This window comes from Zeus faber, assembly GCF_960531495.2.
Source record: "Zeus faber genome assembly, chromosome: 16".
NCBI lineage: Eukaryota > Metazoa > Chordata > Actinopteri > Zeiformes > Zeidae > Zeus > Zeus faber.
The window spans coordinates 18,227,822-18,241,461 of record NC_137202.1 but is presented as its reverse complement, the minus strand read 5'-3'; the positions used below and the strand labels follow the sequence as shown (position 1 = coordinate 18,241,461).

Below are 13,640 nucleotides of genomic sequence, written 5' to 3'. Positions count from 1 at the left end.
TAGCAAGGATAACAGTCACAAAGTCAGCGGCCGGCTGCAGGTTTACGCACCACGCACCCGACAAACTGGTGCGTGTGAAACTCTCTTTTTTACCCGCTCACCTCGGGAGGGATCGCCGCCGAATGACTCACGGCCGTTTTCAGCATCATTATTGTTGGAATTAAAGGGGAGGTGTGGGTCAGAACACTGAGCCCGGACACGGAGGGGGTCAGTGTGGGGGCAGATTAGTCAGTGGGTGTGGGATTTTACCGTCAGCGATCCGACGTGCCCCCCGACAACAACCTACCCGATCGTGGTTTACAACTAAAGAGGTTTGTGGGAAGCTCGTGTTCTCTCTTCGCCCTACGGCAAGAGAGAATGACCAGAAGATAATTCACTTCTGGGATCAATAACTGAAGAACAGCACGTGCTGTATGGTATAAAAAAAATGGTTGGAAAAATAAATCTTCAGTATCATCAGAGCTATGAGGTGGTGAACACTCAAACTTGCAGTAAAAAAACGAAATGTTTCAGATTAAACCAGGTCTTTGAGCTTTGCAAATGTATGTGTTGGCTAATTTTGTCGCTCATTACCTCTGTTACCACTATTGAAAATACGGGTTTGTTTTTTGTTTTAGTTATAAGCTTTGTTTGTCAGTTATTGCTCCCGGAAGTACGAATGTGTGAATATGCTGTAGATATGTTTTTTCAAAAAAAGAGAAACAGAGAGACAGGGAAGAGTGAACAGACAGAGGGACAGTTATCAGTGACCAGCGGGACGAGAGGGAGGGCGGCGGCAAACAGATTAAAAATTGCCTCTCCACAAAACAATCCGACGGTGAATAATCCACATCCAGCTAACAACCAGCTGGCAGGATCCATACGGTACTCCACCATAAATTGGCCGCCCGGTGCCATTAGCGTCTGAGTGTTTGCACATCTCAGTGCGGATGGTTTCGGAAAGTAAATAGCAAAAAGCAAAGTAAAAAGTAAAAAAGTGTTCGCAATCAAACCATTCTCCAGAACCAACTATGTGGGGATGTTTTCTTGTTCATCGTACTCATTTCCCCCTGTCTCCGGTTTGTCTTCACTCTGTGTTCGTGTGCTGTAATGTCCCACTCCAGCGTACGGGCGTAGGGGCAAATTGGCTCAGCAATCACAAGCTATTAAGCTCTATTGCATTTGCCACTAAGTTGATTCTCAGAGGGTGGAAAGTAATTTTTTTTGGAGGACAATAGAATGCACCAGAGGTTCTGTTGTGCCTTCATAAAAATAGATTAGTGCATAATGTGTTTGTTTGATATAATAAATTAATGTAAGGGCGAGGATCCGCTATTAATGCGACAGTTTTCCCCTCTCTGCGGGGGAAAAAAAAAAAGAATCTCAGCAGAATGGCACCGCTGAGATGTGCCTCGCAAGAACAGCTTTCGGCTTTTCATTAATTCACATAAAATGAGTCGCATTTAGACGCTCAGGAATGTGTGTGAATGTTTGCATCCGTTGTACATGCATTCCTAATCAAAGCGTGGAATTGATCAAAGTATGCTCGTGTTTGAGAATGCCCATAAAATCACAGACTTCGAACACTTCAGATGCACACGACATCGTGACAGAAAAGGATAATTGCTAAAGGGGCGATGGATAACTATTTTGCTTTTACCTATCACTATGAAGTTAACGTTGATGCACACTGTAGTGGCTATTGTGGCGGGCCAAGGGGGGCGTGGTCGAGCCGCCGCTGCAGAGAGGCGGTGCGGGCCCCCGTCCCGGGTGAATCGACTGAGGGGGCCCCGCTGATTCGTCCGATCCAGACCAGGAAGCAACTTAGTTTTCGTCCCCCCCCCCCCCCCCCCCGCAGTAAGTAGGGTGCGTGGTTTTAGACACGGAATCAGACCCAGCGCCACGGCAGCGAGGCGCAGCAGACCGGGCCAACATACGACGGCAGCCCGCGGACGCTCCGGACTCTCCCCTGTTTGCCGGCGAGCCTATGATTTTGCCTTCGGCCCCTGAGCCACCTGCTTGTTTAAAAACTGTGTCGAATACCCGCCAAACGGCGCTGTTTTGCCTTCTCCCGCCTCCCCTCACTCATTCCCTGGCCCTGGGCCTGAACACACGTTCACGGCCGTGTGATTATGACACCATCGGCGTTTAGATCGGTTCCCTATAAGCCTCCATATCACGATGCAACACGGACTGCCACCGGGTACCAACTCCAGGGAAAACGAAGGATGGTTTTACGGCACAAAGGAAATTAGTCAACTATTGGGGGTGGGGTGGAGGGGTGCGTCAAAATCAATACATCTTCAATAAAAACACACTGAATAAAAACACACTGATATTATTATATTATTGATTTTGTTGGGAGAAATGGAGGAACAGAAAAAGGCACAGCGGCTTGTGCTGTGGAGCGGGGATCGCGGTGTTACCTGCTGGGCAGGGGCAAAGTACCTGTTGTGTGTGAGTGTGTGTGTGTTTTTCTTCCGTCACCAGGGGAGACGTAACAGCGGAGGTGTTAAAACTCTGGGGAAAAATAGCAAATCCAAGAGGACAGCGGGAAAAAAATTAAAAATGCAGGAAATTTCCGGAGAAAATTGGGGGGAGGGTTGACAGCTAGGTGTTTCTTGCACAGAACTTGGCACCAAGGAAAACGTTGAAAGCGATCCGGTTGTCTTGGCAACAGCGGCGCAAACAAAAATACCACTTGGAAACGCTGGGGGGGGTATGGCATCATTTCAAACTGTTATAGAATTGTCTTTATTTAATAAGGCCGCTGACACCTTGAGCACCTTGACTGCATTCACGACTGACTTGAGACTGAGCGGGTTTTTATTTTAATTTTTATTCAACCTGCGCTGTCAGCATGCTGGGAATACAACACAGAGTATTTGTTCCATTGCATCTCGGATGGAGTTAGTCTGCAAGTGGAGTTCAACTTCTCAACCTGCCATGCAACTCTTTATTCATCAGGAACTGCTGTAACAACTCTGTCCTGTGGACGAGACTGAGCTTGATTAACTCACCGTGATTGTCCTGCACAATCGTTCCGAATGTAAATGGTCTTTCATGCAAATGTTAGAAATGTTGCAACAACACCAACGCTCGGTGCCTACCCGAAGTTTGACGTGAAAAGTTCAATGTCCACTCAACTGAAATACGGAGCTTGGCCGTCTTGACCGTGTCAGTTCATGTGAGGCCAGTCATCATTCTTCAAAATTCAAATGGCGCCTGATGATTGAACCCAGCGCTCAGCCGGCGTAGCGCGCCCTCCCTTCCGGGGCCGTGCATCGGTGGCCTTAGGCAGCCAAGCGTGCGCACACACTTGAAACGTTCTTATCCCTGGCTGGTAAGTTGGATTGGGCTTCCCACAGTAATTTGGTATGAGAGCCAGGGAGCTGATGCCAGAATCGACAAGAATTTCCGAGCCTTAAGCCAGTCACTTTCTGAGTGCGGCGAGACGTGTGCCCTGACTCCTCTTTTCACTTCCACTGCGGCTTCAGAAAAGGTGTGGTGCTGAATGCACACACTCAAACTTGTGTATATATATATAAATGTACAGATATATATATATGTATATACGTATATATATCGATATATATATATAAACCGATATATATATATATATATATATATATATATATATATATATATATTGATATATATATTGATATATATATATATATTGATAGATATATATACATATATATACAGTATGTATACATAAATATATATATACACACATATATTTATACATACATATATGTATGTATAAATGTATATATGTATGTATGTATGTATATATATATATATATATATATATATATATATATATATATATATATATATTTATATTTAAGCACATACTTAAAGAATCGCACATGCACAGGCCATTTCCAACAGAGCCAAGTCCGGTAAAAACGTGATAGCTGCTTTCCAAATGGCTGCTGTTTATCAAGAAAGGCAAAAGCAAAGACAGAAACATTCCGCCATGGCAACCACGTCGTTTTTGCAAGTTTGCACTCCACTCGACTTCCGTATATTCCTCCAATTTTCAGGGGCGGTTGGAAAGAAAGCTTTTTTTATTGAGTAGACATACTGCACTGTGTACTGTGTATCTCCTTGTCTTTTCTTACCTGCAGAATGATCTGCTGTGTCGACCAGTGTTGAAACAAGCTGGTTTGTATGAACAATCACCAATCAAGCGTTCTGTGTCGCCATTCAAGGTGACTTGAATTATTCTCGCCTCAACAAGGCGTCCGCATATACCATAGGCCGCCCTCGGTTTTTTGCTTAGCAATCACACATTTTACACTTTTTTCTTCACCTTATGCCACAACACAGAGAACAGCATACAAGACAAAATTTGATTCTCTGTAAAATGGACTTGTCGTTATTGTCTGAGAGCACACGCAACCCGCTGGGCATGAAATCAGATCTCATAAAGATAGTGTAAATGAAATTTGTTTTCGGATTTAAATCTCTAAAATCCCTATCTCTCAATCTACAGAGCATGATACGACGCCCGTGTAATTGATGAGAATAACTCTGATTCGGATTGCGTCGCGCTGCATTGGAGAGGGTTTTTTTTTTTAAAACCCAGGCCTGCAATTCGCCACGGCGGGAGCGAGGAGGGAAAATATTATTCAAGTCAATACAGACAATGATAGAAGAGGAGCTACAGTATATAGATGAAAGGTTCGAAGTTAGGATCAGGCGGAGAGAGAGAGAGAGAGAGAGAGCGAGAGAACACTATTCAAACAGAATACATTTACACTGCACTCCACCTTAGCTTCGCAACACGGCAATTTCTTTTGAAAGTTCATAGGGAAAGTAAGTGCCAAACAGCGACCTTGCGGTTGCGATAAACAGAAAGGGCCCGACAAAAGCGTTTTGAACTCTCAGACGACGAAAAAAAAAAAAAGAGTTGACGTGTACGTTAAAAGGGTGAACTCAACAACCCCTAGTGCCTCTTTGACAAATTGTGAGGAAATCGAAAAAAATCCTTTTTGCGCACGGAAATTAACCCATGGGGCGAGTTCTGCTGTCAAGAGACTCAAAAACAAAAATCCATGGCTACGGTTAAACTTGCGGTTAATCTTTGACATGGCGGTTTTAAGGACTTCTATCATTGCTTTCAGGACTTGATTAGACCCTAGCTCGGATAAACCCAAGGGAGGCCAGAAACGTTTTATTTTTTTACCGCTTTGAGACCTTATGTTTGGAGATCAGCCCGAAAACAAAAAAAAAAGCTTCTTTAAAAGTACTTCTGCCCAGCTATCGTTCGACAAAAAAAAGAAATGATTCGACAAAAGAAAATCATTCTCCAATTTGTCTATTTTGGTCACTTTTTAAACCGTCGAGATTTTATCTCCCTGATGTTTTTGACATAATCCTAAAGCTCTTTGTCGCTGCGCCTGATCGGGCTGGGTACAGTTAGATACTCCCAGCCAGCCAGACTCTCTATCTTTTACCCCTCGTGTCTTTTCTGCTTGGATGGACAGGGGAGTCTGACTCGAGACTCTCCACGCCTCCCCCTGAGACCTCTTAAGAAAGTGCGCGACAATCCAGCTCGGCTGCCGTGGTCTCCGTCTCGTCCTTCCTCGTTTCCTTCTTACTCCTCCAGGTCTCATCCACCCCCCCCCCCATCCTTGGAGACGCCGCCATGCCAGAGGTCGACGGAGGCGGCTGCCTGCCCTGCCTGTGAACCCCTTGATTTGGCACCGCTCAAAACCCAGTCCCGGCGAGCATCGCCTCACAGCACTTAGTAACAGGGAACAATGTGGACAGGCTGCACAGTGCCAGGCAGAAGGAGGAGGGGGAGGTTTAACGCAGGGGACAAGTAGGACAAGATAGGTGACGAGATAGCTGGACTAGACAAGGTAAAGTCCCAAAAGTCAAAAAAGGTAGGTACAAGGTAAAGGATTGGAAGTTTGGTTGCTCACCGGGGGATGAAGTGTAAGATTGTGTGAACAAAAAGAAGGCGAAGGAAGGGTAACCTTCCGGAAAGGGGAGGGGTAGACGCTGTCCGACACTTTACAGTCAGAATACCTTATGCGGTCTCCAAAAATCTAGACGAAATTGACGAGGGGTCACTAACTCACTCTTGGAGGCAGAGTGGTTGGTTGAGAAGAAAACGGAAGACAGAAAAAGAAAAAGGTACAAGGGAAAACTGAAACTACAAGCTGACGTCACGGTCTGCGCGGATAACTTGGTTGAAGTTAACGCTGTGGTGGACAGATAGATCAACCGTCGCGTAAAGGGTGAGTTGGAAGTGGGGCAATCAATTCTCATTAACAGAAAGCAGAAAAGGAGATTTGGTTAAAGGGGAGAAGTAAGAAGGAGAGATTGAAAAAAATAATAAATAATTCTTACATAAATAAAAATGTGAGCTTGTAGTGGCAGAAGCTGTCAGTCATAGGTACATGCGGGATGGGGTTGGTCCAAGAGTTTATGCAAGAAAATGTAATAATACTGTAATTTAGTTCTTTGCTTCTTGACCTCTAAAGAAAAAAAGTTGCTCCTGACAATAATCATTGATTTAATTTTTTTTAAATTATTTTCTGCCCAAAGTTTGAATAATCTGGTATAATTTCTTGTATTTCTAATTTGTAATAATATACAGCAGGATCCACTTCGAGGGGGCAGCTGGAACATGACAGGGACCAGGCGGATCCTTCGCTGGGGCAGGGCTGACCAATGCAGGCTCACGGGATAATCTTGCATTTGTTTACTGAAAAATAAACATGTTTCCGAATGGAACATATTTTCTGTACATCTAATAGAATCAATTTATACATCTCTGATTTAAAATAATGAATGATTTTAAAGAATGACTGAATCAGTATTTTTTTTATTGTAGATGTGTTTCATTGAATGAAAGTAATGAAAACACTGTGCAGAACCGCATGTAACAGGGACACCTTGTAGGTTACTCCCTCTTATTTTAAAATCCCAATTTGAACAGGTATTGGCTTGGTGCACCTCCCTGCCCGAACTCCTTTTACTGGGTGAAGATCTGTGCCTTGTGAAAGTTGGAACAAACTTTCAAATTATATCTTGTAGATCTAATGAGTGAAGATTCAGCAACTGGGTTGATTATTTCTCGCCTCAACTTTGTTCAGAAACAAATTTTAGAAAACACTGCGTCGTATTGTGGTCCCTGGTTGTGGTTTTCCGGAGAGAGAGGCTCAAATGCAGAACTTTGTCGCGATATTTCACAATTATTTTAAGTAAAATAAAATGAGACAGTTCAAAGACCCTCATTTTGACCAAAGACTAGAACCTATTAATCCACACACTTGGCCCCGTTAAAAAGAAGGAAAACTGCTTGAAAGACTTACTTGGGTCGGCCAGGATGGAATCGGTCTTGGGCAGGAACTGGTCGCAGCGGATGCCCTGGTATCCTTCTCGACACCTGGTGGAAACAAAGAGAGAAATGGTCAGGGTCATCTACTGTGGATCTCCGGTCAATAGCTGGATTATTTTGAAAGCAAAACAAGCAAGGCCAGCTGAAGAAATAGAGCTATTTTTTTTCGGTTGCATTAACCTAAGTTTCGAATTTAACTCAGCCATTATGTAATACTTTTGATCACACAAAACTGACACGACGACCTTAGAACTGGATCCTTCAACTCCTCAAATCCAAACATCCAAGTGTGAACTTTTGCTTTCATGATGGAGAACCAAATTTTACCATCGGAACCTAAGGAAATCACTTTTTCATGATGCCGAGTGGAAGTTTACACAGTGGCCTCAGTACTGCCAGTGAAACCAGTACAGCTGCACAGGGGCCCAGTGGCCACCAGGTGCCCATCCCATAGGTGCACCAGCGCACCCCTGCGATTGGCGCGCCAGCGATGGGGTGCCCGCGAACTGTGCTCTGCTGTGTGTCCCCTTGCCCCGTTCCCCCCCAAAAAAAGAAAAAACCGTGTGTTGATTTTAGATTGAGGTTATTTTATTTTACTGGGTTCCTTATTGAACCAAACAAAAGAAGCACCGTAATGGACCGTGCGTAACGTCACTCTCTCATTTGAGACCCTCAAAAGTCTCTGATTATAAGATGAAATTCAGAAAGAGAGTCCATATCATACAGACATTGTCAGACACTTTCAATCCACATCCAAATTAGTCAGAAGGGTGTTGCTGGTCCCACTAGTATGAGAGGAAACGGGAGATCTCTGCGTACGTCTGCTACGCTCGGAGATAGCACCGGGGCTCAGATTCCGACTGAAGGAAGCTATTATTATGCCCCATGTGGCTTGATGGTCAATCTCTGCCTTGGGCTATATTCAGTCTGCCCAGAACTCCATGTTTTTCTCCACATCGCTCTGGGGCAGAACGGAGGCGTCGCACAGTATATGGACGCAGACGGCGATGCCTTTCCTGATTGGAAATTCTTTTCATTCTCGACCGTTGACCATTTTCTATCCATCCTGCTTTTTCTCCCCTTCTTACCTCAGCACACCCTTGTGCCTTGCCACCCTTTTGACACCTACGCTTTTTCTGACATGTCTGCCTTTGCCCTTATTTGCCCCGGAGGGTTAAACGTGAAAGGAAGAGAGGAAAATACCAACACATACGCTATATCCCCTGGATCCCAGCAGCATGAACAAAGAGAGAGAAAGAGAGCGAGGGAGAGAGAGACAGAGAGAGAGGGGGGGGGGGAGGGAGAGCAAGAGCGAGGGGAGCACAGAGTACACGTCCACCCTGACAGAACAGAGGAATTGCCTGCAGAGTTTAAGCGTGCAGTACAAGAGCGCCACTCCATAATATCAAAGACCTGCCACTCGACTGAACATTTACCACTCTTTTCAACGCCTGTTTTCTTTTTGAATCTACATTTGGAAATTGTCAATTATTAAACCGAGCCAGACAGACAAAATTGCTCTGTGTCGAACTGTAAGAATCACTTTGAAGGCAACAACACATGCATTTGTTGGGAACAAAGAGTCAAAGAGTGTAATTTGAAATGTTGTGTAGTATGATAGAAATATATATATATATATATATATATATATATATATATATATATATATATATATATATATATATATATATATATATATATATATACATACATACACATATACTGTATATAAAGTATATATAGTATATAGTTGTAAAGCAAATTGGTGGATAAGTGAATGGCCATTGCGACCATGAGTGTAGTGAATACTGACAGACTGAGAGAGACTGAGAACAGTGATGAGGTGCGATGTATATAGTGTAAATAGTATATATAGTGTATACAGTGTATATATAGTGTATATAGTATATAAAGGGTGATGCATGATGAGATGCTTGACGCTGAGATACCGCACATGCAGCGCGCACGCCGTGGCATTGTACGTAGCGCACAATACAGACTTGTCAGAGAGCTGGTCGTAAGTCCGAACGGTCATTAAACAGGTAGGTAGTTAAGTGAAGAGTACCTTTATATATATATAAATATATATACTGTATAAACCATATATATCAACAGAGCTAAACGGAGGGAGTTTAGTGAAAGTGTATAGAAAGATTGCTGTTTGGTTTCTAATGGCCCCTGCCATCATTTAACAAGAACAGAGAGTGTGTGGCGGTGGTGTGTGGAATTTATAAAGGTCGTCCACGTGTCAAACACACACAAGCTCATAGACATGCTGTGCCGAACACCCAAACAGGCTAGACAGATAGATAGATAGATAGATAGATAGATAGATAGATAGATAGATAGATAGATAGATAGATAGATAGATAGATAGATAGATAGATAGATAGATAGATAGATAGATAGACAGATAGATAGATAGATAGATAGATAGATAGATAGATAGATAGATAGATAGATAGATAGATAGATAGATAGATAGATAGATAGATAGATAGATAGACAACAGTTTGGAATCTCTGACTTCTCCTAGATATCAATGACAGTCTCTGATTCACCTTATTCGTTTGTCTGTCAGCGTTTCCGCCACTTCCACCAAATAAACAGAGAGATCCAAACAGTCTGTTCTGTTGGCAGCAGGTCGGCCATTTAGACCAATTCAATACAATGGAGCCAATCAGCCGTACAGGGCTCAACAGTCCATTAAAAGAAAATATACCACAAGCCGTTGACAGGCCAGCACAATGATCTCCACACCGCGGCCCATTTCCTCACTAGGAAATTCATTTCGGAGCCAAATGGCCCACATACGGCAGGACGACCTGCAAATAAACACACAGGTGCTGAGGAGAAGCCTTGTTTTCGGCCTGTTCTGGGCCTGGACCTTACACCCCAACCGACCCAAAGGGGCATTTGAAAAAGCAATATCACCCAGTTAGCTCTCTAACTTGGAAAACAGCTTAGGAATACCACACCACTCCTCTTCCTACTGGTTTCTGAGGTATCAAGGGAATAATTGATATACTCTTGAAAGGGGACCTATTGACACGTGGCCAAAGTGTCAAATAATGAGGTAAACTAACGTCAAACAATCGCTGTGAACCAAACTCTCAGGCATCAGATCGCTCTGAAAGTTCCGTTTTCAAAGGTTTTTTCACCTCTCTGCACTGATTTCTTCATATGGTCATCTGCTCCCTCCCTGCCATATAAACAGTGTGTTTTTATTGTAGATGTATTGATTTAATTTTATTCATTTTACAAACAAAAACAAAAAAACCTCTGCGTTTCGAGAGTCCCGGAGTCCGTGTCTCCCACAATCCTGGGGAACGGCAACGGAAGTTGCCACAACAGACCTGCACAAGTCTTTTAAGAGAAAGAGGAATTAATACCAACCGTTCGTGACAAAACTACAGAGGAGGGAAATGTAAGCATTTGCTGTGTGTGGTCGATGTTAGGCTACTGCAGGCTGCGGCGCCCAATTTGCATTTCTCCAAACAAAATCGTGAGCATCCCAGCGATGCCCCAAGCTCCCCGTTGGGCCGGGCAACGCATCGAAGGTAGGAAGGAACTTTTAATTTAGGCGTTGTAGATCAAATATGAGTGAAGATTCGGCAACTGGATCGCTTATTTCTTGCCTCAGATTTGTTCGGAAACAGATTTTGGTGGACTGATGAGGTGAAGCTAGTGAATGTTTACAGAGAGTACACCATGCAGTACGCTTCCAGAGGTTGGCCAATCAGAATAAAGTGTGCTGTCGCTTAAAGAGACAGGAGCAAAGACGGCTAGTTTCGGCAGAGGCTGAATTTAGGGGCTGCTTAAAAGACCAGTGTACTGTAAGACAAATAAAGTTTTTTCTTTAACTGTGAATCCTGCAGAGCCACTGGAGTGGAGTCCCAGAACAATAATATAGAGAGCGAAAATTAGTATAGTAAGTGCCCTTTAATACTGTTGGGTGAAATTCCCAAATTATTACTTTACGAATTGGAACTTGGCAAGTCTGTTGATACCAGCGAAGTTCCACATGGATTTGAGTAATTACTTCCAGTATCCACACTGAGACACTTTACATGCCAAGAACAGGACGCGGAGGTAGGGCCGACGGAGGTCACCAGAGTGGTGGGAGGCGGAGCCCCAGATGGGAACGTCCCTGGACCCCTCCAGTCTATCCCATTGAGGATTTTCCTCTGGAGCAGTCGTGGGCGATACACTTTGCGGGGTCTCCGAGTGGGCAGATAAAATCGATGGCGTGTTGGCGCGCCCGGAGGCTGCGCTCGCTCACCCGTATTTTCGCGGTGATTCGGGATAAATTATATTGAGTGAACCGTGACGCTCAGTCGGGGGAAAAGATTGTTCGCTCCTGAAAGCCGTCGGAGTTCAGTCTTCCAGGCGGCTCATTATAACCCCATGCCCGGTCACTTTGGACACAAGGAAAAGACACTCGAGCGGATAATGGCCCGTTTCTATTGGCCGGGCATCATTCCCTTCGTCGAGACGCCGTTCGAGAGAATCGCTCTGGATCTCATCGGGCCATTAGTCCGCAGCGCGATGTGTGTTAGTTCTAGTGGACTACGCAACCCGATACCCCGAAGCGGTGCCGCTGCGCAGTATTAGGTTATCTGCCGGGTCGCAATTCCAAAGGAAATCATGACCGACCGGAGACGCGGACCGAGCCCAGCACCACCCCGGACTAAGTGCGGTAGACTGGAGGAAATTATGATTGAACCTCGCAGGTAAGCAAACCCTTGGGACTCCCCCCACGTCTGCCAGCCAGCCTTTTATTTCTCCGTTTGGCCAACGTGTCACCTTTCATTTGAACAATCAATAAAACGCACACCAAACGGCACTGTTTTGCCTTTGCCCGACTCCCCTCGCCCTGGGCCAGAACACACCTCTACACCTGACGAGGAATCTTTAATTGTCACGCAACACACCACACACGCGCATGCACACGCTTTGGATGGTGGCCCGTGAAATGAGGCTTCTGCATTTCACCCATCCTGGCTTGTCTTTCCTCCGGGGGGGCAGCCAGGAGCAGTGGGCAGCGTTCGTGGACGCGCCCGGGGACCTGGTGACGAGTGTCCATCGCTGGTCAGACGATGATGTGTGCATGGTTTTGATGGGGGTCCTTACTGACGTGAGGTGGAGGAAACCCCATGTGAGCACGGGGAGAACATGCAAACTCCACACAGAAAGGCTCCTATTTGGGAGATAACCCGCCTCAGGACGTTCTAGCTGTGAGGCAGCAGTGCAATGCACTGCGCCACCGTGCCACCTGGTATTAAAATGTTTGATTTGTATTGATGTTTTAATGATTCAAAGAAATGGTATCACTCAAGTGGGGTTTTCTTTCATGCCAACTTAGGGAACTAATAAGGAGATAAAAACAATTATGTTAAAAGACATTACTGATGCAGTAGACGGGCTGTGGATATCCTGTCATCATAAATTTCATAATTGGGATTTAACCCGTGGATTAAGTGTCTTCAGTGCTTATCAACTCCTCTCATTTGATGTATCAAATCCATCAGTAATCCAATAATTTCTGCTCAGGTTCCATAGCAAGCGGCACCGCTTTAAGCGTTGTCTAATCACACCTGCAGGGAAAAAAATCACAATTGACAGCTCAAAACTTCAAAAGAAAGGCCCTGTAATAATTACTTTGAAAAAGCATGATCCCCCGCCTGTGCCTCTTTTCACCCGTCACTCTCGCCCTTGATGAAATTGAAACTTGAGATGTGGAACACCTAGCATCTCGGGGTATCAAGGGGGGAAAAAAGAGACGATTTCTCTCTGTTTTTCCTCCGTAATTTTCCAAAGCGGCGTGATTGAAATGCACCGGGGGCGCCGCGTCTCAGCCTCGACAGGCGGCGAAGAGTCACAAGACGTGTGAGAAACGTGGGTAACTACGTTCAAGCAGAACTTCGATATATATACAGTGGGAAACTGTATGGATCACACGGAGCCGAGGAGCCACGAGAGCTCATGTGTCTGCAGACTGCATGTGTAATGTAGAGATGTGGTGACGCTGTAGAACCTCTGACCGATGAGATCAGCGATAGCCCCGCCTCCCAGCGGTCCACCCCATGGCTGCTCATGCAGATGTTTTTGAGACAGGTCCTCACGGGCGCCTGGTCCAAATCCGTGACAGACTGATGAAAAGCTTGGCTCGATACCCCTTTGACCTCATACACCAGAAATTATTGGGACCAATCCCGTGCACTCACCGGTGGGGACATGCACGCGCACACACACACACACACACACACACACACACACAACCAGCACGTGCCGTAAT

At 44.9% G+C, this 13,640-nt stretch overlaps 1 protein-coding gene across 1 annotated transcript in view; it reads right to left on the bottom strand.

Moving 5' to 3' along the window:
• The window catches only part of nrg3a (neuregulin 3a), a gene marked incomplete at both ends in the record, with an annotated part of 356,266 nt that overhangs the window by 47,515 nt on the left and 295,111 nt on the right, over positions 1-13,640 (bottom strand). Inside the window, one exon of the mRNA XM_080016401.1 lies at positions 7,317-7,390. Coding sequence (XP_079872527.1) covers positions 7,317-7,390 — 74 coding nt within the window. The remainder of the gene's footprint in view (positions 1-7,316; positions 7,391-13,640) is intronic.